Source organism: Mchenga conophoros, linkage group LG3, assembly GCF_057382185.1.
Source record: "Mchenga conophoros isolate Kocher_MC1m ecotype Shallow Benthic linkage group LG3, M_conophoros_male_GT1.1, whole genome shotgun sequence".
Lineage (NCBI taxonomy): Eukaryota > Metazoa > Chordata > Actinopteri > Cichliformes > Cichlidae > Mchenga > Mchenga conophoros.
Window position 1 is genome coordinate 78,193,071 of NC_140528.1, and position 22,534 is coordinate 78,215,604.

At 43.2% G+C, this 22,534-nt stretch overlaps 1 protein-coding gene across 2 annotated transcripts; it reads right to left on the reverse strand.

Moving 5' to 3' along the window:
* Positions 1-1,197: 1,197 nt before the first annotated feature.
* On the reverse strand, positions 1,198-21,212 carry fxr2 (FMR1 autosomal homolog 2). 2 transcript variants are annotated; one of them, XM_085267384.1, is made up of 17 exons: positions 20,492-21,212; positions 17,161-17,213; positions 13,521-13,614; positions 12,144-12,215; positions 10,885-11,033; positions 10,627-10,720; positions 9,456-9,572; positions 9,193-9,363; positions 8,027-8,105; positions 7,799-7,908; positions 7,248-7,334; positions 5,817-6,033; positions 5,505-5,684; positions 4,845-5,036; positions 4,619-4,723; positions 4,423-4,511; positions 1,198-3,933 (listed from the first exon to the last, which is right to left on the reverse strand). In XM_085267384.1, the coding sequence occupies exons 1-17, from the start codon at positions 20,540-20,542 to the stop codon at positions 3,823-3,825; spliced, it is 1,971 nt and encodes a 656-aa protein (XP_085123510.1). In that variant the 5' UTR covers positions 20,543-21,212; the 3' UTR covers positions 1,198-3,822. The 2 variants fall into 2 exon arrangements, with proteins under 2 accessions (XP_085123510.1, XP_085123508.1); XM_085267382.1 differs by having other exon boundaries at positions 7,751-7,908.
* Between the last annotated feature and the right edge of the window lie 1,322 nt (positions 21,213-22,534).

A 22,534-nucleotide genomic window follows, 5' to 3' on the forward strand; every position in this document is an offset into this window, starting at 1 on the left:
AAGAGCCAATGTCCAGTCTCAAATCCTGGATTATACTGGACACTAATTTGGCGAAACTCTGGGTATAATATACTAATATCCTTACCTGCTGAATAAAGTCTTTCATTTTCCCCCCAAAAAAATCCTTTTTGTATCCACCATCAGATTTATGTATGTACGTAAAGTCAAACTCTGCAAACACAACCATGAAAGGATGTTTCTCCACCACCCTGTCTCTAAAAGCTTGTGACTTCTATCAGTTTTAATGCAGAAGCTGCTGTCTATCAAAGAAAGCAGCCATATTCTTGTATTATAGTACATTTCTCTCTTCTTGGTTTATTTCAAGCACTTTTAATCACACATTTGTCTCTTTTTGCTTTGAAATTTGATCAGCTGCGTTTTCATTTATAGCGATCTGCACTCATCCTTAAGATGGGCTGACCCGGTCACTAAAGAGGTGATGACTCACCATTTGTACGGGCAAATAGAAACTATGTTGCTGTAAATACCCCGCTGAATCACTACTGTGTAAAAGTACACGTTTTAAAGAGACATTTGATCAGATAGAGGGTGGGGTCTCATATCTGTATTAGACATTTAAAGTATTTTACTTTAATTATTCCATATCACAATAAGTCACCTTAACATGCTTTATATTGTAAAATAAAAAACTTAAAATATTACAGCAGACCACCCACTATGAGCAAGCACTTGGTGACAGTGGGGAGAAAAAACAAAAAACAAACTTTTTAACAGGAAGACGCCTGCAGGAGAAGACCAGGCTCAGACAGGGTTGACTATCTGCCATGAACGGTTGGTAGAGTTGAACAAAGGTCTTAAATCCCTTTAAAAATCTGTTCTTTCAGGTGCAAAAATGGTTCTTTGAAAGATTTTCCTCACATCTAATTAAATCTCACTATGCTCATTTACTGAAAAATTTTTAATGAAAAAGAGGGTAGGAGGGGGGGGGGGGTGTGAGATAATGGCCAACCAAATACTGGAAATAACAGACGATGCTTCTTTAAATTCAAAATAGGCTTGCTTAAAATAGCCTGGGACAAATTTAACACTGCAGTAGGAACAGTTATATCATCCATAATTTTTCTTTTTACAACTCAGAAGACACCATTGTGATCGTCCCCTAATTATTACGCATCAACATAACATCCTAATCTAATGTGGTTTGTTTCGTATATGTTAAAAAGAAAAAAAAATGTATACCAAACAATGAAAAGTCCTTTATTGCCATCAGAACATGAGTGAGAAAACCAGAGACAAAATCTGACAGAGTGAGGAGTCGACTGTACAACCAGCATCCACGCAGACGCACGTGCGCGCACGCACACACACACACGCAGCAGTCTTTCAACAGGACGCGAGGGATACAGATACATTAGGGAATACAGTACTCACACAATGAGGTATAAAGGTAAACACAAACATACCACGCAAGGCTTCATCCTCCACTCGCACACATGCAACTGAACCAAGGTACAAATACTCAAGTGTTCGATCATCCTCTAAAAACACAACATACAGGTGAGCAGAAATGTAAAACAGCAGCATCTGGGTCATCTTGAGTCAACCACACTCCCATTCGTCTGTCTCTCAAAACCTTTGGTCATGTGGATGCTTGCTTGTCATGCACAATGTCGCCCTTTGTAATTTCACAATTTAACACTTTTGAAACTCTGAAAACTTGTAAGTAAAAGGAACCGGTCCCTTCCTGACTCGTACCCGCCAACAGAGTGTGTGTGGGGGGTTGGGGGTCTGGGCAGATATATAAGTATTGGAGGGGGAGAGAGAAAAAAAACAGAAAAATCAGTCACAAATAGTTCTTTTTCCTCTCTTCATGGTAGAGTTTCTACGTTAGTTGGACATTCAGTGTGTACATTAGCAGCAATTCTAGTGAATGAAACAATGGCTTTGTAAGTCAGATTAACAACACCCCTTTTTTCCTCATGCACAGGACAGGCACCACCTACTACTCGAATGGCCATGCAAGTTAGAAAAATAGACTGCAAACTCACAAGACAAGAGAAATCAAAGTTCATCTCCACAGAAGAGGTTGATTTCACTTCAGTTTTTTATTTCATATTTTCTACGATGTGGAAAGAGCAACAAAAAGAACTTGAGAGCGACAACCAAGACAACAGTAACAACATGAGCAGAGAGCCGCTGAGGTTTTCGAGTCCGTCTCTTACTCCGTATGCCGAAAACAAAGAAAACAAATAAAAAATTACCCCAAACCGCCAGGTACAAAAGACGGACAACCTCGCTCGCTCAGAGTTTTTGGGTCCTCTACTTTTGCACTACGCGGGCAACCACGCCGACCTGGTGTGTGTGTACCTGTAAATGTGGGCCTGTGTGTCGTGTGGCTCTCATGTCATTTTAAGCTGTCCCGTTCCCACAGTCTGCAGTCTCCAGGCCCTCCCCACCCCTTCCCACGTCACTAGCAGCACCCGTCCCAGAAAAGGTGGTCGCGCTCCCTCCCCCCCCTTCGTGTGCGTCTGGAGCTGTGCACTGCAGTGGTTTTAATCAAGACACTAAGTGTGGCTGGAAGCTAGCGCCGCCGCCCCTCTGACACAGAAAGAGGCACGGTGTAGTTCTCTCTAAGTCGAACTCTTAACAGTTCAAGTGTGCGGTCGGTCTGGTCTCAGCCCATCCTGTTTGCGGGGCTGCACCGGGGTGCCGGCCCTGGAACAATTCCAAGGACCTGAAACAGGCGAGAGGAGGAAGAGACGCATGCCGTGACAACGCCCCTCGGGGCTACGTTAGGTTTTCCCCACGTCATCCGCTCTCAGTTTAAAATTTTTGTTGTTGCCAAATGTCTCAACTGTTCACACACAGACAGACACACGCGCCGACCCCGCTCCTCTTCCATTCCCCCACACTTACCTCCCCTAACGCCGTCCGTTCTACGCGGAATGAGAACAAGCGCCTTGAATTTCGCGTTTGGCACCAGATTGAATTTTCCTCACATCGGCCACCCACGCCATCTGTTTCTGCATCCTCTTTTTTTTGTTTTTGTTTTTCCTCATCACTCCCTCACAGATCTGTTCTCTCCTTCAAACCAAAAACAGAAAAAAAAAAAAAAAAAAAACCTGGAAGAAGAACTCATTTTCTTCCCCTCAAAAACAAACTTAATGGAAAAAAAAAAAAACAACTCAAGTTTTTTTTGTTTTTTTGTTTTATGTGTTTATATATATATATATTTGTTTTTCAAATTCAAGGCACAATGTCTATCTGTATTCCAATCCGTCTTCACTCCCAGGTTCAGTGTGCGAACATGGCGTCACATGAGCCGGACTGTCTGCTCATACAGCTTTACATCTCTCCTGTGTGCACTTTAAACACCATTATAAAGAGATGCGTCTGTTTTGGTTGAGAGAGCGACCGCCGAGTCGAAACCAGTGATAAACAATGAACAAAATTAACATTAACAGAAATAAAGACAAACAGTTCAAAACAAGAAACAAACAACAACAACAAAAAAAAAAAAAAAAAAAACGTCTCGTCCTGTTTCTCGTGTTTCAGTATTTTTAAAAATCAAGTCATATCCACCAGCTCTTTTTTGGCAAGCTAGTTGTTTTTTTCCTCTTTTTTTTCTTTTAAATAAGCACTAAGTACTGATAGATAGGATAGCATACACCGTTAACGTGTGGTTTTAAGTAGATGCGTTTGTCGTTTTTTTGTACTTTTTCACTCTCGTAGTATGAACTCAGGTATTTTGTCAGGTACTTTTTCACTCATCTGTTTAAGGTTTAAGTTAATGCAAGCAGGGACAGAGTTTGCCATGGAGTCTTGCTCTAGACTTGGGTTCGCAAGGGTTCGCTCGTCTCTTTATGAGACCCCGTTGACCAAGGTCAGGGTCTCGCTGGGCGAGGTCAATCCTATGCTGGGGGAACGCTTCGAGGGCGTTCGCTCTTCCTTCTTGGCGGTGGTGCCGTTCTCCTGTGGGTGCAAAACGTAGATCAAAGTGAGAATTGTCACTGAGCTAAAGCTGAGATCACTGCCTTGTTTACCACAGAATTAGATCATTTTTCTGCAAGCAGGAGGGGAACACGGTGTAACTATGCTTTTTTAAGTACATAATAGCTGCCCTCACCCTGAGTGCTTCCTCTCATGAACAAGCTAAAACTGCAGTAGCCCTTGTTCTGCTCTGCTGCCTTGGTGAACGTAGCGTTAAGAAAGAAAGGTGATAACCAATGCTGTGAGAGATTATCTCTGAGGGGCGTTTTAGTTTCTGTCATGGCAGCAAAAGCAAAGATAGCCTGGCTAAGTTCAGCCTGCTCTGTGAGAGGAACTGTCCCCTGGTGAATCAATCACCTCATTCACTTAGAATGAACGCAAATGACAAAATGAACTTCAAAATGTAGCCGATATATAACCGAAACATCGGGGGTGGGGGGGGATAGTGTCTGTGCATATGTCAGCTTGTACCTTGGGCTCAGGGGCAGCGTGGTTTTCCTTCTGGGGCAGGTTCTGTCTGCTCTGGGACTCGGCGCGGGATATGTAGTCAGCAACAGTCACTGGAAACATTGAAGTCTGTTAGCTAGAACAGCAGCTGGGGCTGGGGTGTGTTCATTCTGAAAGTGGAAAGTAAAATAGCTAAACTAGTAAAAGGACAGCAACTCACCACTTTCTGGCTGTCTGTCACGGCTGGTTGAACCTCCCTCTGGGCGGCTGCCACGGTTACGGCGGCGGCGGCTTCGGTTGCGGCGCTGAGGCCGGGCTTCTTCATCTAACAGTCAAATTAGAAAATGTAGATCATCTCCCTCCAAAAGTTTCGGATTTCTGCTCGACTAACCACGAACGCACGGCAACAAGTTTCAACAAGGAGAACGCACCACCGCAACTCTCACCTAGTCCGTTCTCACTCGGGCCGGCCTGGCTGTCCGACTCTGCAGCTGCGTCCATGACACTGGGCTCCTGGTCGTTCCGGCGGCGGCGGGATCGTCTGCGGCGGTCTCCCATGCCTTCACTGATGTCTGCGTCAGCCAGCTCTCCTTCACCCTCCAGCAGGGAGTATGGATTACTGTCTGGGTCCTTCAGTACTGTTCAGGTGACAAAACAATAGTTTAACACTTGTGTATCATTTCTTCCATTTAATGAGTGCAGTTTTAACATAACGACCTGCAGTAAACCTTTTCTGACTGAAGGATGAAGCTTAGAGGTTTTTCAGGTTTTTCCTCTTCACTTCATTAAGAGGACCACACCTTTCAGGCTCAATTACAAAAAACTGCTTGCCCGCTGCTTCTCGGAAAATCTTCAGTAGCTGCTTGCACCAAAAATACATTTGGTTTCTTAATCTTAAAGTTCTTATATAGACTGTTACTAAGGTGGATGTTCATGTTAAACTTAGCAGTCATAAATAAAGAAGTCAGCTCAAGTAAGCTGCAAGCTCGGGCAAGCTCAGGCTTCAGACAGCTGTAAAGAGAAGAAAATTGTTTCTCCCATTCTTTGTTATGATCTTTTGGGAGAAAAGAGATGCCATATGTGTCATTAGGTACAAAGAGGGTTACCTGAGCTGATTGAGTTCGAAGGCTTGGATCCTGGCCCTCCGCGACCTCGTCCTGAGTTGGCTCCTCGGCCCCTACCACCCCGTCGGGATCCCCTCTCATCGTTGCCTATTCCACGGGGCCTCTGGTCTCGCTCGGTGAGGTCCTCTGGCTCAGAGGCATTGGACAGCTCAGAGTTTGTGCCTGCATTAGGTAGACAATCAAATAAAAAATTATTTTTAATTTATTTCATGACTGAATCTTATGTTGTACTATTACTGTATTGTATTATTACAACCGCACGTTAAAGTCAAATTTGAACTCTGTAACTCTCACCATATCCGGAGTACTGACTGTTGGAGGCCCTTCGCCCTCTGCCGCGGCCCCCGTAGGTTCGAGTGTGGAGTGAATTGGTGCTTTCATCTGTCAGGTAGCCTTTCTCTCGATCAACACCAGGGCCCCCGGTTCGGCCGGTAGGCGCGCGGTACCCAACCCCGATCTGACGGAGCTGCTCGTCAATCTGCAGGCGCTCAAGGCGCAGCTGCTCCACCTCCTACAGGTCGGGGACAAATCGCATTTAAGAGCCTGTTCCGCGAACAGAAAGGACTCAAGAGTCCACTCACACAAGATTATTCTGTTGGGCCTAGAGCTCCCATCCGTTGTGGGCCTTGCTTTGCTTTGGTTCTCTTAATAAGCCTACTGCTCACCACTAGGTGGCAGCAATTGGTGAAGTTCAACCTGAGCATTCTCACAGAACACCCACTTGTGTTCACCTAGTGATTTTTAACAGATGGACCGGCTGACTGCGATAAACATTAATTCATAGTCGAGGGTTGAACAAGCAGCTGTATCTGTCACACAGACACAGGCATGCCTGCCATCAATTACAGTCTCTTTTTTTTAAGCAAACTGCTGCCTTTACACTTTTAGAAATGCACCCCCCCCCTTTACTAAATCTCTAAAGGATAACAAAGAGCTCCACAGTCTGCTTGCTCACATGTTCTCAGTCAGTTCAAGTCACAGATGCTGAGTGGTTCTGCAGAGATTGTCCAGTTGGTTGGATCTCTGTATCATCTTGCTGGAGAGGATACCACATAAGCAACAGCCAATAAACCGATAACCTCTCCCACAGCCCTCTAATAAAACAACTTGACAGCAGGGATAAACTTAAAGGTATCAGTTTATCAAATTTGATGACATCTTCAATAAATTAAAAGCTTTTTTTTTTTTTTAAATAGTAGATGAGTGGGCAGTGGTGACTAATGGCAGTTTAGAAGTGGGTGATCTAGAGGAGGATTTAGTGGGGAGAAAGGTCTCAGTTCACGGTGTGACAGCTGTCTCCACCAATGACAGCTGAACCTCAAGGGAAGTGTGAAGGAAGGGAGGGGCGACAGGAGGGGGTCTGATGTTATTTTTGAACACTGAGGGTCCAGATAGCTGGTAATCTATACTCAGGCATACTCTCCACCCCATCCCGTAGAGAGGAGCTATTTATAAAAGCACATGAGGTAAGGGCAAAATAAGGAGCTCTCAGCACCTTTCCTCATGTGGAGCTGGAAAGTCGAGAGACAGGTGACCGATACACACCTGCTCCACGTTCCCAAAGAAGAAGAAATAATTGTTGTGGGATGAACACATGTATTCAAATAAAGTCGAGGTGGCAGAGACAGAAAATACGCTGTTTTTATCTTTTTCTGTCACAAAAAAAAAGACAAAAAACAAAAAGCAGTGGTGCCATCTACTGGTAAAAATGGAAGACTGACAAACCTGGAGATAGGACACGTGGTACTCCAACAGAGCCTGAGCGTTGCTGATGTTCTCCTTGGTTCCCACAAACACAAAGGGAACCATGCCCTGAAACAACAGCAGAGAGTGGGGGAGGAATTAAAGGCTGAAGGTCTTTTTTTTTTTTTTTTAAAGAAAGGAAACAGATAATCATCAGTTTAAACAATGAGCAACTATATACTTAAATTGCACACTCAACAGGAGCATACCAACCCATCAGACCACAGTTGGCTAACCAGCCCAGTATAACATATATGCTGTGCAGTGGGCTGTGTGTGGAAAGCAAAGCAAACTCTGTGACAAAACAAGATACAAAGCAGCAGCAGAACGAACAGAGTCAAAGCAGACAGCACATGGGACGCTTGCACGCTGCTGCAGTTAAGTAGCTTTTCTGATTGGAGAGACGAGGGAAGATGGATGGTGGAGGGGGGAGGGTTGGGGAGGTTATAGGAGGGTCTGGGAGAGCAGCCGATCGGTCCATTCACCTCTTTGCTGCTGGCAGTGTCGTCCCTGCCAGCCCCCTGCCTGCCTACCTCCTCGCGGGGAAGCTTTTTGTCGTTGTCTCCCTCGATCCTGACACGGACCACGCCCGACTTGTCCACAATCTCCTGGATGACTTTGCCGTTTTTGCCGATGACTTTGCCTGCGCAACGGGGAAAGCGGAAAGGGTGTAAAGAATGTTCCAATCAGGAATATGGTGTGGTGATGAAGCAGAATGTCAGCAGCAAAATGAACTCAGGAATGTTATGTTGTTCACTCACCTACAAGGTTCCTGGGTACCTGAAAGTAGTCTTCCTTGAACTCGAGATACTCTCTGGCCTGCTTCACTGCCTCTGGGGTCTGTAACAACACAAACAATGCAGTGTACGGCACATAACCAAAATGAAAGTATGCACAGCAAAAAGTTTTTATTCCGTTTCAGTGCATTATTCTGCACTAAAAAAGAACCGTGGCCCTTATGAAGTTTCAATTTTATTTATACAGCACTAAATCCCATCAACAGGTGTCTCTACCTTACAGTAATACAGAGAAAAATCCCACGAATCAAATGACTCCTTTTCAACAACCACTTGGCAACAGTGGGAAGGAAAAACTCCCTTTTAACAGGAAGAACCCTCCTACAGAACCAGGCTCAGAGAGGTGCAGCATTCTACTGTGACCGGTTGAATGTCGGGGGGGGAAGACGGACACACTGTGGAAGCAGTGCTGCTCTAGCCAGGACTCTGACAGCTTTGCTCAGACTTGGATGTTTGCAGTACTTCTGCATTTATCCGTTCGTTGTAAGCTAGCGAGTTCTCATTAACTTCTGCCTGCTGTGCTGCCCTCTCTCATTCAATAACAGCCACATGCACAAGTCTAGTGACCAAATATACAATCTAAAAAGTTAGTGCTTAATGCAACTCTCACATTAATTAGATAAAGTAATTAAAATCTGTTTCATTATTATTATGCATGTTTTTAAATTATTATCTCCAGTGGCTTCTGGGGCAGGCGGGGGTGACCAAAGTCCAAATCTGAACACAGACTTTGACAAGCAGGCAGTTTAGTTTCTCAGCATTTCTACGCACTGGCAAAAACTGTGAAGAGTCAATATTCTCAATCCATCACTCATAATCTTATGTTTTAAGACATCCCTACATCCAATAAATCACCTCATGTCGCTAATTAGCCTATAATTGCCATCTCACACTGGCAACAGCCTGAATGGATCAACTGAATTGTTATTCCATTGATCCAATCAGGATTAAAGTTTTAAAATAGTAAAAGAGAACCAAACAAATGTTATGGTTTCAGTGCTTCAGATGATATTTGCCCACCTACATTCACTAACAGTGAACTGTCAGTGCTGTATGTAAAAAAGGATCATTTGTTTTCTCCTGCTTGCTTCTCCAAAAACAGCAGCAGAAAGCCTCCTTAACCAGCGTACCTCTCCATAGATCCTGAACGTGCAGCTTTCCTCCTCCAGCTCGATCGCTGTAACACCAGGCACCTTCCTCGCTTGCTGGATGTTGGCACCGTGGGAGCCGATGGCGAGGCCCATCAGGTCCTCCCTGACCCTCACCTCCTCTTGGTACGCCGATGCTAACTGCTTACTTGTCTAGGAGAGGGGAAACGCAAGGTTGCTTGCCAAGATGCATGGCTAGGATTTAAATGATCAGGGAGACACATGTAGTTGACAGAATGTATTACCTCCAAATGTTTGGTGGCTTCTTCATTGCGGGACATTAGCATAAGCTTGGTACGGATGCTCCGGAAATGCATGTCGCTCAGAAGAGCTGCACGCTTTACTGTGGTTTCATTTGTGGACTGAAGACACAACATAAGACACACAAGGCAACAAAGGTTCAGAATCAGGTAAACTAATACAACAAAAGCCATAACCGACTCGTAAAGACGATCCAGACAGAACAGACATTCAATGCCCAGAGCAAGAAATGCTTTGAAAAACATGTTCCTAAACCACAACAGACAGTCATCCGGGATGTGTAGGGCATGAACCCCTTATTAGAGAGCCCTGAACTGAAATTTGGGTTAATTCTACAGCGGTAAAAGATGGTGGTAGAAGTCAAACTTTAAGGAGAGGGAAATTAAAAAAAGGTTTTTAAAAGTTTATTTTGGGCCAAAGGCTTCACATTTTTAAGTGGCTTTTATCAGAGTTCTCTAGCAGGCCCATAGATGTTTTTTTAATTGAGATAATGCTTTAAAATAACTGCCCAAATAAAGCATTGCAGAACGGCTGCTGTGTGGCCAGACTTTTTTCTGGTAAAGTTATTCAGCTCTAGCAAATTTATAAGACTTAAGGTCTTCGCAATTTACGATTCACACTTCTCTTTATTGACCACAATCCAAAGCACTGCTAAAATGCTCTTTCTGGAGCTGAAATGTAAACTCTTTGCCATCACTATGACACAGTTGTAGTTGAATTATTCCATGATTCAAATATCCCTACGCTGGGCCCAAACATCCAGGAGTTTGGATTTTAAGATGTTTTTAAAAGTTAGTCATCTAGTGAGCTCGACTTAAAACTGTTTACTTTCAGGGGATCGCTTATATTTCTTAAATACAGAAGCATTAGCAGAAGTATACAGTCCTATAGCCTTTACAAACATTTGTGAATGAATGTCTACACACTCAGTCACAAAGTAGCAGTGTGTGTATACGGTACAGTACTTTTGTGCATATAATGTTAGCAGCATTATCTGGATTCACATCTCTTCGTCTGTCTGCCTTCCCTGATGTTCACATTTGCGAGTGAGATTTTTTGCTGCTGCTTTGCATCATTCCTTCACGTGATGACATAAAACAAGGCCATTAACTTGATCAGGAGGCGTCTGCTGAAGTGTGTGTTCAGAGTACTAACCAGCACGATGAGCTCATGTGTTTGGGCACTGTAGAAGATGCAGTTGGCTCCGATTGCTTTCCTGAAGTCTTTGTGAATGTTGTCGTTTGCACAGCTGTCGATAAAACAATCCAGAGCAGGGTCGATCTCGTTATTCGTTTGGCAGCACCGAATCATCATTACACGCATGATTGCTGACAACATATGAGAACTCTAAGGGAGCAAAGTGCTTGGATGTGTAGAGGCATGAGTGAGGGGTTGTTTATATGCAGGACTCACATGTCCCTCAGGTCTTCTGGGACGGGGATGGGGATCTTGTGGAAGGTGTTTCGAGAGGCAGGGCTGTTGGGGTTTAGAGGCCTGATGCGCTCTGACGTGACTATCTCGTTGTACGTGGCGTCGCACGCCGCATATTCGATCACATAGAACTGAAAACAACACGGGAGATACAGATTTTTAATAAAGTAGACAAAAACACAGATATATAAAGCTCCGATGGAGTCAAAGATGTCTCGAGATGCACCTCTGCGTCTTGCTGCTAATAAAACTACACTCTGTTGCTACTTTCTTCTATTTCATATACATAAAATCAAGTGAAAGAAGATGCATGAGAGTAAAGATACAGAAAAACACGACAAGTAGTGCAGAAAAAGTGCAGCAGCAAGACCAACACTGCACACTCCACGCTCAAAGGACTGAATTAAAGCCATCAGTCAATGCTAGACATTCCTGCAGGCTCTTATCAGACTGCTCCAAATAACAGCACTACAGCAGCAGCAGCAGCTCCCTTGGCACATTAGCCCTGCATAGCTGTCCTTTCCATATCCCACTGACCCACTATTCAACCTGCAGCTGGTGCCTGAGAGTCAGAGCTCCTTGTAATTATCTGAAAAATTTTAAAAAGACTGGTCCCGTGCAAATCCACTTTGACACAATAGGTCAGGGTGCAGAAGACACACAGAGTGAACGGGACAGGTAATTTGAATGTACAATGTCAGAGTCGATTAGGACAAACTCTTTGGGCCCATTACCCAGCAGCACTTCTTACTACTGGCCTATATTTATTTTACACACAGCATACTGCAGTACTCAGAGCTCCATAAAGACTTACTGGCAGTACAGCCAGAGGCAAAGTGAAAGACGACTGCTTACTGATTATTAAACAGAGAGGAAGCTGACCTAGGTGGATTCTATCACCGCTGCGTGATATCGTCTTCTCAATTATGATAGTTCCTTTCAGCTGAACAGCTCAGTGAAAGCCTCAGGAACTTAGAAACAGGAAGTAACTATTGAGTTTTCAACATATCCACAAAACAAAGATTAGGCTGGATTAAAAGAACAACTGTGTATTAAAATGTACTGAAGTGTTGTCTAATGATGGGCAGACGTTCAAACAGGGCTTGAAACGCAAAGGTAGAGGATGTTATACATACTAGTCACTCTTGCTTTATTATATAAGAGCAGGAAATATAATTTCAGTTTGTGTGTTTACCCACTTATCTCACTTGTTCAAAGATTTACTCTCAGCAAACACTTACTTCTCCCTTCATCATTCTGACCCGCGCCAGCCACCAGCCGCATGGCTCCTGTTCGTTGGCCCTGGAGTAAACCTGGAGAGACAGCGAATAAAAGCTGAACCACAGACAAAAGACAGAAACACGCTCATCCACTTTAAAAAAAAAAAAAAAAAAGACTAAAAATCAAATAAATAAATAAAAAGCATCACCTTGAAAAGAGAGAATGAAGCTGTTTGACTTTGAATGGGACTAATTTAACCCAAGACACCTCAGGTATTAGTTTAGTGGTTAGTAAAAACTTAACGAAACACTTGTATGAACAGCTCCCACTAATATTATGTGGATTCCACATCTATAACTCCCATAGTCCCAACTTTAAAAGATTTTTGGCACACCTTAAAAAACCGTTGCAACGAGACATTTCTGGTACTTTTTATCTAGAGCCACGTGTCCTTAAACTTGCATTTCCATGAAAACAAAAACAAAACTCTTAATGCTAAATAGATGCAGATGAGGGGTCTCCACGACTGGGACGTGTTTCAGTTATGGAGACATCTCAAAACAATCGAATGCAACACTTAAATGATCTGCGGGGTCCTCAGATCTCAGTCAGGATTGTTAAACTCACATTAGTGACAAAAATTCTAATTTAACTATGTCACTCTGTAAAAAGCGTGTGGGCTGGATCTATGCTATCGTTTTAGAAATGCTTTTTAAGTCCTTCGTAAAAGACTGCAGACCAAACCATGTTTATAAAAGCCTGAACACAACACATTTAAACAGTTACTTGATGGATAAGCACATATTCAACAGTCCAATAAACTCTGCCACACAGTATTTGATGCTTTTTATACAACTTCCTGTTTGTTACTGTTAAATGATTCCAGCTAGCGGATTAACTTTGGAAGGAACTGCTTCTTTCATTGGCTGTTAGAGAAACGGTCAAAAACACGTTTATTGGGTCTGAATACAACATCACCCACAGCAATAGAAACACATATGCACACATTTTATATACAATGTGTTTTAGATGTGACCTGTAACGTATTTAATCATTATATCAAGATCCATGATTCAAACTTCAGGCTTTTTAAATGAGCCTCAGGAACTCAGGTCATGTCTGAAATCACTGGGTGTATAGCAGACTATGTGATAATATACATCACATAACATAAACTGTAAGTACTTCCAATTAATAATGTGGAAAAAAGTATATGTGATCTAAAATGTGTACCTATCAAAGACTTCAGAATTTTCCAGGATTTTTGAAACGACAGGTGAAAAGTATCGGCGAATAATTATCTGACTGTCGGAGTGAAAAACAAGGCCTTGAGACATAATGTCGGAAAATTTATGTGTATGAGCTGAGTCAGACATATGCAAAGAGCCAGGCCTCACCTCCACCTCCTCTCCTTCACCAATTTCCTTGTGATAGTCGGCTGGAGGAGGCAACCGCACGTCACTGAAGGGCAACTGTCTCTCTGGCTGCCAGCTGTGGAGGAGACAAAACACTTGTCAACCTACCGACAATCACAGGTAAATGAAACGCTGTTGGCTGAAGCTCTTCTAAGTCACGTCACACTTGGATTGTAATGGTATGGGTACGTATTACCCACTCACTGCTGTGTAGCACATTTACAGACATAATAACAATAACAGTTTTAAAGGTTCATTAGGTTTAATGAGGAAGCCCAGGGACCGTGGCTGGTCAGTAAGTGGAAAGGTTGTCATTTTACACTCAACAAGAATTTAAAAATGACTCAGAAGCAGAAAAGTGAAAGACTTGCAAAACCTAAAGCTTGAGATTAATATACAGTATATAGCAGCTCATTCAGTTTGATCTCTCAACTAAGTTTTTATAGGACTTTTCTTTTGAGAGCTTCCATCCTCCTTTGTGTTTTGTTTTGGTTTTTGTGGGTGGAGCTTTATTATGTGGTGTGGGTGGAGCTTTTATTATAGAAAGTAGCAACAATGCTTTAACATCGATAACAAAACAAACCAAAGGCATACAAATATCCTGATGTTTAAATTTTTATCCTCTACAGTCACCCCAGGACAAAGAGTATCAAGACTTGTTGTTCGTGTTTGTGTAATAGAACAACATAAGCACAAAATCCAGCTGTACTATACTTGAGCTACAACAAACCAACCAAACCACACTCACCAGCCACTCTCTTTGATACACCTTGCTAATATTGGGTTAGACTCCCTGACACAAGGCAGGATGGGATCCATCCTTTTGTTTATGCCCTACCAAATCCAAGACTCCTCAGTCTTGGACTCCTCCGCAGTGATTTTCCAATTTTCTCTAATCTGCCATCGGTCAGCCTGTGCTAACTGCAGCCTCAGTTTCCTGTTCTTAGCTGGCAGGAGATGCACCTGGTGTGGTCTTCTGCTGCTGTAGCCTGTGTGCTTCAAGGTTCATCAGGTTATGCATACCTTGCTTGAACAAGCAGTTATTACTAGTTACTGTTGCCATTCTATTGTTGTGTAACACTCTGGCCATCGTCTTCTGATTTCAACAAAGCATTTTCACCCAAAGGCCTCTTGCACCGGGACGAGCAGGGCGAATGGCCGGATTTGAGTCTGACCCGTGGCCCTTTGCCACATGTCTTCCCCTTTCTCCTCCCCCTCCCTCCCTCCGCTTTCCTGTCACTCTTCACTGCGTTGTGCAGTAAGGCTGAAAAAGGCCACACACAAAAAAAACAAAACAAAACAAAAACCTCTTGCATTGGGTCACTGAATATTTACTTTTTCTGACCAGTCTCTGTAAAGCCTAGAGATGGCTGTGAGGAATATACCAGTAGATGAGCAGTTTGTGAAACGCTCAGAACAGCCCATCCAGCACAAACCATGTTAAAAATCACTTAAATCACCTTTCATCTCCCATTCAAACGCTCGAACTTCACCAGGTTACCTGACAAAGTCTAAATGCCTATATAAATTTACTTGCTGCCATGTAATTGACCAATTAGATATCTGTTAATGAGGAGCTGAAGAGATGCATCTAACAGAGTGGTTGGTTACTGTACAAAATGCTGATGCTTCCATACACTGATAGAATAACTGTGCACGTGTCCTTGCTTACGCAGGTTCTCGCCGGGAGATCCCTTTTTTCACACCATTGGAAATAAAAACAGAGTTAATGTTGCACGTGTCAGATCAGGAACTCTGGCAAGAGGCTTATCAAGCACTTCACTTCCTGGTTAAATAACGTTTTTAAAAAAATAATAGTCTATTTCATCTTTATCAACTGCACAATTGATTTTGCCTTTATGTGTGATAAACAGAGAAACAAATATTCATTCAGTCCAGTCCATTGAAAGGCTTGCAGCTGTGAACGCCACTCTATTAAAGCAGAATCCTTTCAGATTAAGAAAGGTTAGAGTCCAGATTTTTGTAAGGATTTCAGTTATTCTAAATTCAATTAAAAATAACCTCACTTTCTTTGAGTTAGAGGCATAGGGTATTTAACTTGTGTGGTTCACTCGTTGGCTTGGAACATCTCGAACTGGTAACCTGCACAGAATTTCGCTACCTTGGCTCCCAAGATGCCAAAACAAAGAAGTTATCTGAAAGCCGCTGGTTTATAAAGCCTTGATGGGTTGACGGCTAAAGCTTGACTTAAGACTACTTCCCATCCTTAAGTTGTGGTGGAGGGTTAATGGTACAGGTTACGACGTAGATCTGACGCAGACGTATAATTCACATGTAAGGAACATTTCAGTTGCTACATTATGAACCATACAGACTCTGCAGGTCATCGAGGGCCAGTTTCATTTATGCTCAGTCAAAATTAAACATGGAGATGCAATGTTTAGTTTTTATGCCGAACAAATTATCAATGAACTCCCAGAAACTGCAAACTGCTGCAACTCAGACCTTTCAAATTAAGCCTGAGGCACTTTGTTTACCACTATTAAATAAATTAATAACTAACTTCTTAAACTGTGCTTTACCTTTACTCCTTTTCTAATTGTTTTATTGGTTAAATTTAAACCATAAATTTAATTATAAGTGCCCTTACACCGTCTCATGCTTCTCAACTTAGCTCATAGACTGTTACATTTTATGAAGTACTTCTGATTGCCTTGGGGTTCAAATGTGTAGTAAACTTAAACTTGAAACACTTGGTTGAATAGTTTGATATTTTCATCAGTTTTGCCTCCCCATTCATTCTGTTGGTAGATAGCAGACAGCAAAGTGCATCTGCCTTAAGCAACCAAGTCACGATTTTCAGTGCAAATTTAAATCAGTCAACATCAGAACAAAAAATATTTTCCACTAACCAAGTCTTAATTCTTTTTAAGACCTTTGATGGATTTACGTAAGACCTTTTGCTTCTATTAAAGATTTATTTTTAGATTGATGAATTCAATGCCTTTTAGAATAAGGATGAGTAGGGACCCTTCAAAATGAGTCATCCTTTTTTAACATTTATATTCTAATCACAAACAACAGAAAATAACATTTATTAAAAAAAAAAAAAAAAAAAATTATTCCGGGCTTCTCATTGATTTTCTTTCACAACCAAATTGTGGTGACCCCAAATGGGTCTCATCTTTCACTATAGACCAAAAACGTGTACAGTTCATTCACCATCTTATACAACCAGCTGCTCCAACAACTACGTGTGCTAAGGGAAAGTAAAAGGAGAAGGAAGGATGGATCCCAAAAATGACACAGGCCACCCTGTTGCCACCCCTCCCGAAGCGCATACCATGGGTCACTATTTTTAGGAGCTCCCTGATCTACACGCTGAGCCAAGTAGATAAAGAGGGACGAGTTGGGTGGTGGAGGGGTGGTAGAAGGGGACAGTAGGTGGGGCTTGGAATATAGGAAAGCATGCCACCAGGGTGGTGGTGCGAGAGGTGGGGGTTAGAGCAGGAGGTGAAAAAACTGTTAGAGACATGTATGGACAGCTGCATGCCAAACACAGGTGCTGAACAGGACAATTTTTGATGCCTTGCAACATCCTAAACCAGGCATACTGCAGCTAAGGCTAAACAGGAGAGGTGCACAGGAAGAGCATACTTACTTGTTTTCAAACACAATTGTGAGCGAGTCTTCGTGGACATCTTTGATATAACCCTAAAAGACAAAAGAGAGAATTTTTATTCCCATGAATGCACAACAGAAAGACAGATGGGTGGGGCTGTGAGCATTTGATTTTTTTTTTTGTGTACATGTAAACAACACAGGCGGCTGTGAGCAACGTTAGACTGATACTGTGACTGGAAATACAAAAGGGAAAAAAAAAAAAAGCGCATCTTGGGCTTTTTTAGAAGCCAAGACATCACATCGCTGACACAATTCTCTGGCTGTGAATTCTGTTGGATAAAGTGACGAGGAGCACTGACTCCTCCTGACAGCACAGACAGCCGGGAAATCTCTCACACACACGCTCACTCCCTCTCTCTCACACATACACACACACACGCGCAAACAACAACAGAATTAAAATCCAGAAGCGAGCCCTCTTCACTGTGTGTTTGTGTGGGAGATTTAAAGACAACAATTTTACACAGGACTGTTCAAATGAGTGCGTGTACAGGCATCCGGGCCAGCCTATAGGGGACAATCATTTGCCTGCCCATTACGAGAGATCACTTTAACCTACTACTCGTCCATCATGGCTGTCCACAGATCTGTCTCAGCATGCCATAAATTTTAAGCAACCTACTCCCCATTTGTGGTGTGGGTGTGTCACGTCTCTCGGTGTGACACGACCATATATGGGACAGAGGGGTTGTACAAGTATTCTTGATGGTTTGTACTGTAGGGGGTGGGGATTCACCTGCTGGAAAGATGCTAATGTTGACCTGAACCTGGATAAAATAAATGTTTAGACACGAGGGAGATCCTGATGCTCCAAAATACTGAGGTATAAATTTATACCGCAGTATTTTGTTTCTCATTGATTATGAATTAAAAACAAAAATACCTATCAAAAAAAACCTAATTTAAGTATAAATTACAAGATTCATTTTTATTTCAAAGTTTGCCTTCGATCCTTTCTGTTTCAACTTTCCCTACAGCTAGATGGTCAGGTCACTGTTGCAGCAGTTTGATGTCATCCGGCTACAGGACAAAATCCAAGCCTGCTGACTTAGACTGCAGCAAACGGTGACATAGTTCTGGTTCTGGTGTTGGAGGGGCATCTTTCACCAGTACCTGCTACACTGTAGCTCATCAAGGCTGCAGAGCAGAAATTAAGTCTGTACCTTCAATCCAAGACGACACAGCTGTGGTCTAGCCGCAAGATAAGACAATTACTGGAGATGCAACTGATTTGTGCTCCATTATTTACTGTCACAAAGTATGTATAGCATTAATTATTAAATAATTTAACAAAGTGTGGGTGTGCGCCCTGGGTACGGAAATGCTGAGAACACATAAGCTCCACACGGGAATCATGATACAGGAAGACAGAAACATGATACCACATTAAAAGTTTTCTAAAGCCACTTTGGTTTTGGTTGCATAGATGTCACACCATTTTTATTTTTTTGCAGTCTACTCTCAGATATTAATGCTAACCACCACTGCCTCAGTTTTGAGAAGGTCCTGGTTAGCATTCACACCATCCATCCCTCTATACTATACGTCATCGCAGGGTTCCAGCTTCAGAGCAGATTGGCCTTTATCACAGAAGTCAGCAATGCCAACCGATCGGAGTTACAAAGTAATCACCCTTCAGTTTCCACAGATCACATGTGGTGAGACAGCTGTGTGCATGCCCTGTCAAGTTAACTGCCCCTTACACAAGGCACTGCTAGGTTTGTACTACAGTTGCCCGTGTCCACACTTCAGCCTTAGGCCAGCACACACATGTGGTCACTAAGATCATTTGGAGAAAAGATGCCAGGTCTGCAATATTCCTCTCACAGATTTTTCAATATAACCAGCCACTGATCAGACTGGGCTTATAATAAAATATAAATAGATGAAAAGAAGGCAGTTTAATGCACAAGCTTCAGTGACATAGAGAAAAAAGGGAATGTCACAATGTTTAAAAATTAGTCTTCTCAGTTTTCCCATTGTGTTTTCTGCTGCAAAAGAAACCATATAGAGTGCCACTTTCCTGACACTTTAATAAACACGATGCCCATTCATAGCTCAACAGAAAACAAAGTGGTAACGGGGTGAATGGTGGTGGAATTGAATAAAATCCTTTTATACCCATGTGCCAATCACGACAGGAAAGGAGGAAAGTAGCAAAGCTTTCACCCCACTCACCTCCATCAAGGGCAAAAATATACACTAAAGAGAATCGCAGCTATGTGTCAATGACATCGGCCGAAAGAGCTGTGAAATAATGGACACAGCAGAGTTTCGTGGAAAGTGTTTGACGCCAGAGCCAAACTGTCACCCCGTAAACCAGAACAACAGGTGAGGCAGCATGAGGAGGGTAAATATAGGGTCATCACTAACCCACCATGTGCTCCACCGGCCAGCTGAAAGGTTGAGGAAAAAAAAAGACTGAAGACGCAGGCAAAGAAATGGGCTATCTAAAAAGCTGAATCAAAGATGTTCTCTAAAACTAGACAGAGTTGGTGAGGGTGAGTAGGGTTTATTTCCCTATCCCCCAAAACGGTTTAGTGTCTCCTCAGTCTGAAGCTGCCCCTTAAACCTTACAATCTCTCGCAGAACCAAACCTGTGAGCCTGACCACTTAAGACATCTGAGAAAAAAAACAAACCAAAACATGCTTGATAGTATAGTTTGGCTGCCATCTTAATGTTACGTCGTAAACAAGCTGTGACACAGCAACAACAAAGACCTGAAGTCACGTGTCTGCATGTGAAAGTGATCTTTCTGTTTAAAATCAGGCAGAATTGAAACCAAAAGCGTCAGTCAGGGCAATAAACATGAGACACGCGGTACAGCGCTGTAGCTGAAACCTGGGCTGGGCTACAAAGCAATTATGAAGAATGTGAGCTTTGATGTAGCATCACATCACACTTGCACGTAGGAGCTGCACAACAGCTGTCTGATCAGCAGCTCGCTGCCCTTTTTAAATGTTTCCATCCAGGGTTTCATTAGCGGACCTGCCGTGTGTCGCTTCAAAACTGTTTACAGCGTGTTTTCACGCTGACATGTGATAAAAGAAAATGAACACACATAGGCCATGCATGGTGATGTCAAGTGTGCCTAGCCTAACTGCTAGCTACGGCTAGCTGCCTACACCACAATGGCCAGCCCTAATTGAACGCAAAACCATCCCTGTTCGTCAGGAGTGGACCCACGCTAGCATTAGCAGAGTACCAGTTAGCGAGAGCTGAGCTCAGAAGAGCGAAACCTAACGTTTTGAGAAGGAAACAAAACTTTAACTGGGACAGCTAGAAACTACGTTTGTAACCTGGTTACCTTGTAGAAGGCCCCGTTCGAGCCGCGAACTTCCACGGCCAGCCCGTCCATACTTGTCGGTAGATCCCCACGGCTGTGCTTGTCTGTAGCCGCTGTGACTCCCTGCGAGTCCGGTAGCGTTACCACCCCCAGCTTCGCCGGCCCCTCGCCGCTACCCGGCCGCTTGTGGATTTCCAGTGTTTCGGGTGGAGGAAGAGGGGCAGAGGTGATGGGGTTGGGTGTGATGGTGTCAACTAATGCAACGCAGACGCCGTCTCCAGCACCAGTGAGGAGGAACCGCTCTCTGTTTTTGTCTCAGTGTCGGATTTGATTGCCGCGACCTAAAAGGGACCGCCACGAGCGATGGCGAGGTCTCGACGTGCGCGAGGAGAAACGAGCTAATGATGCTACCGCTGAGGATGCTAGCTGATGGGCAATTAGCTGGGAGGCTAGCTATCAACACCTTGATCCCGTCTGTTTTCAGGGATGCTAGTAGGCTAACATTTGATAGCCCGGCTGCGTTTGCCTGGCTGTGCGTGTGGCGCAGTCGTTGCGTTGAAAAGATTCTTTTCACAGAAGTCGTCACCGGGGGTCGCTTCTTCGGTCTATGGTGTAATTTTTCAGCGGCGTTTCTTTCCCAAAAAAAAGCATTCGTGATGCACTAGCGCCCGGCGATTCCTTACTCCAACTACCCGTTCCCTCAACACACACACACGCCGATAGAGTGAATCAGAGAGGGACTGAATGACCTCGAACACCCCACCCCTCTACACGGAGACCCACCTACCGGGAAGTCCAACGTTATAATTGGCCGAAGTAGCTGTCGGTTAGCTTTAGCTTTCATTAATTGGTCAAGCGAATAAGGGCTGGTCTATAAGCGCAACCAATCACACCCATAGAGTCGCATCCCAGCACAATCCATTGGTTTTATCCCTTGTCAGTTACAATTTTACTCGAATTGACTGGCTCCCATGTCTAAATTTGCCCACTCATTGATGAGTGAGGACCACTAGTTATTGTGTAAACAGCAGTAGAGTGAAGTTACTATTTGTGGACCATTCAAAGTTACATTACTCTGTTGAAACAGCCACATTGAGACTGGAAACGCAAACCTTTCCGTCCAGTGGAGATCCACAAAGTTTAAAGCTGGCTAACGCTTACTGGGAGAGAAGTACACGCAGTGTTGGCAAATCTTAGGTAAGAAATCCTTCACTGAGAAGACCAGATATGGACAGGGACTGTTGCGAGGAAACAGCTGCGAGAAGCAAACATGAGAAGTCAGAGTTCATGTGGAAAAGACACTCTACAAGAATACCAGTATTGTGCAGCCCCATATGTACATATAATATGTATGGAAGAGAAACTGATAAATACAGGGGCTGATGTAGCCTGTAAAGACTTGACAGGCCCAATAAAAGAATAAATAAATAATCTACTTTAACAATGATGAACATACTGGGTTTTATTGCCTGTAAATAAACAGGGCAGTGTGCGCCATAGTCCTGCCAATCACCCCCTGCTAGTAATGTTCTGCTTGACATGTAGAAGGATATTTCCACGTCTTTGAATCCATTTTCTTTGCTGTATAATCAAAAACAGAAAAAGCAAGCAGGAGAAATCCCACAGCCAAAAATCCCCCAAATTTAGTGGAATGTAAAAACTTGATTGTCATTTATTAAAGCACAACGAGACATCTGCTTCTAATATCATATCTCCTTGGAGGTTCAAAGCGATGTTAGTTCCGCTGCCAGCAACCGCCGTGGTGCGAGGTGATCATACAAGCCCAGGGCACGAAAACAAAATCATCTTAAGGACGAGGAGACTGACAGTCAGCATGAAAACACGAGAGCCCCATCTCTGTCCAATGAACACCCTCTCCACCTAACTTGCAGCACATAGTTGATCATATATAATTTGACCATATACACATAATTTGAGTCATTTATTGATTTTACTCCCCAACATCGAGCTATAAGAGTCAAAGCACATTTTGATTATTCGTCAATTTTATTAACTGCTTGTTCAAGGAAAGCCCAGAGACACAGCAGTGCATGCCTTATCCTC

Bases quoted from the DNA above. Each gene is read 5' to 3' on its own strand.
- fxr2 (XM_085267382.1), bottom strand. From the start codon at position 20,542: ATGGACGGGCTGGCCGTGGAAGTTCGCGGCTCGAACGGGGCCTTCTAC. The intron at 11,034-12,143 runs GTAAGTGTTTGC...TGTTGTTTTCAG, and splicing joins TCAGAATGATGAAGGGAGAA to TTCTATGTGATCGAATATGC. The intron at 10,721-10,884 runs GTGAGTCCTGCA...TTTTATCGACAG, and splicing joins CCAGAAGACCTGAGGGACAT to CTGTGCAAACGACAACATTC.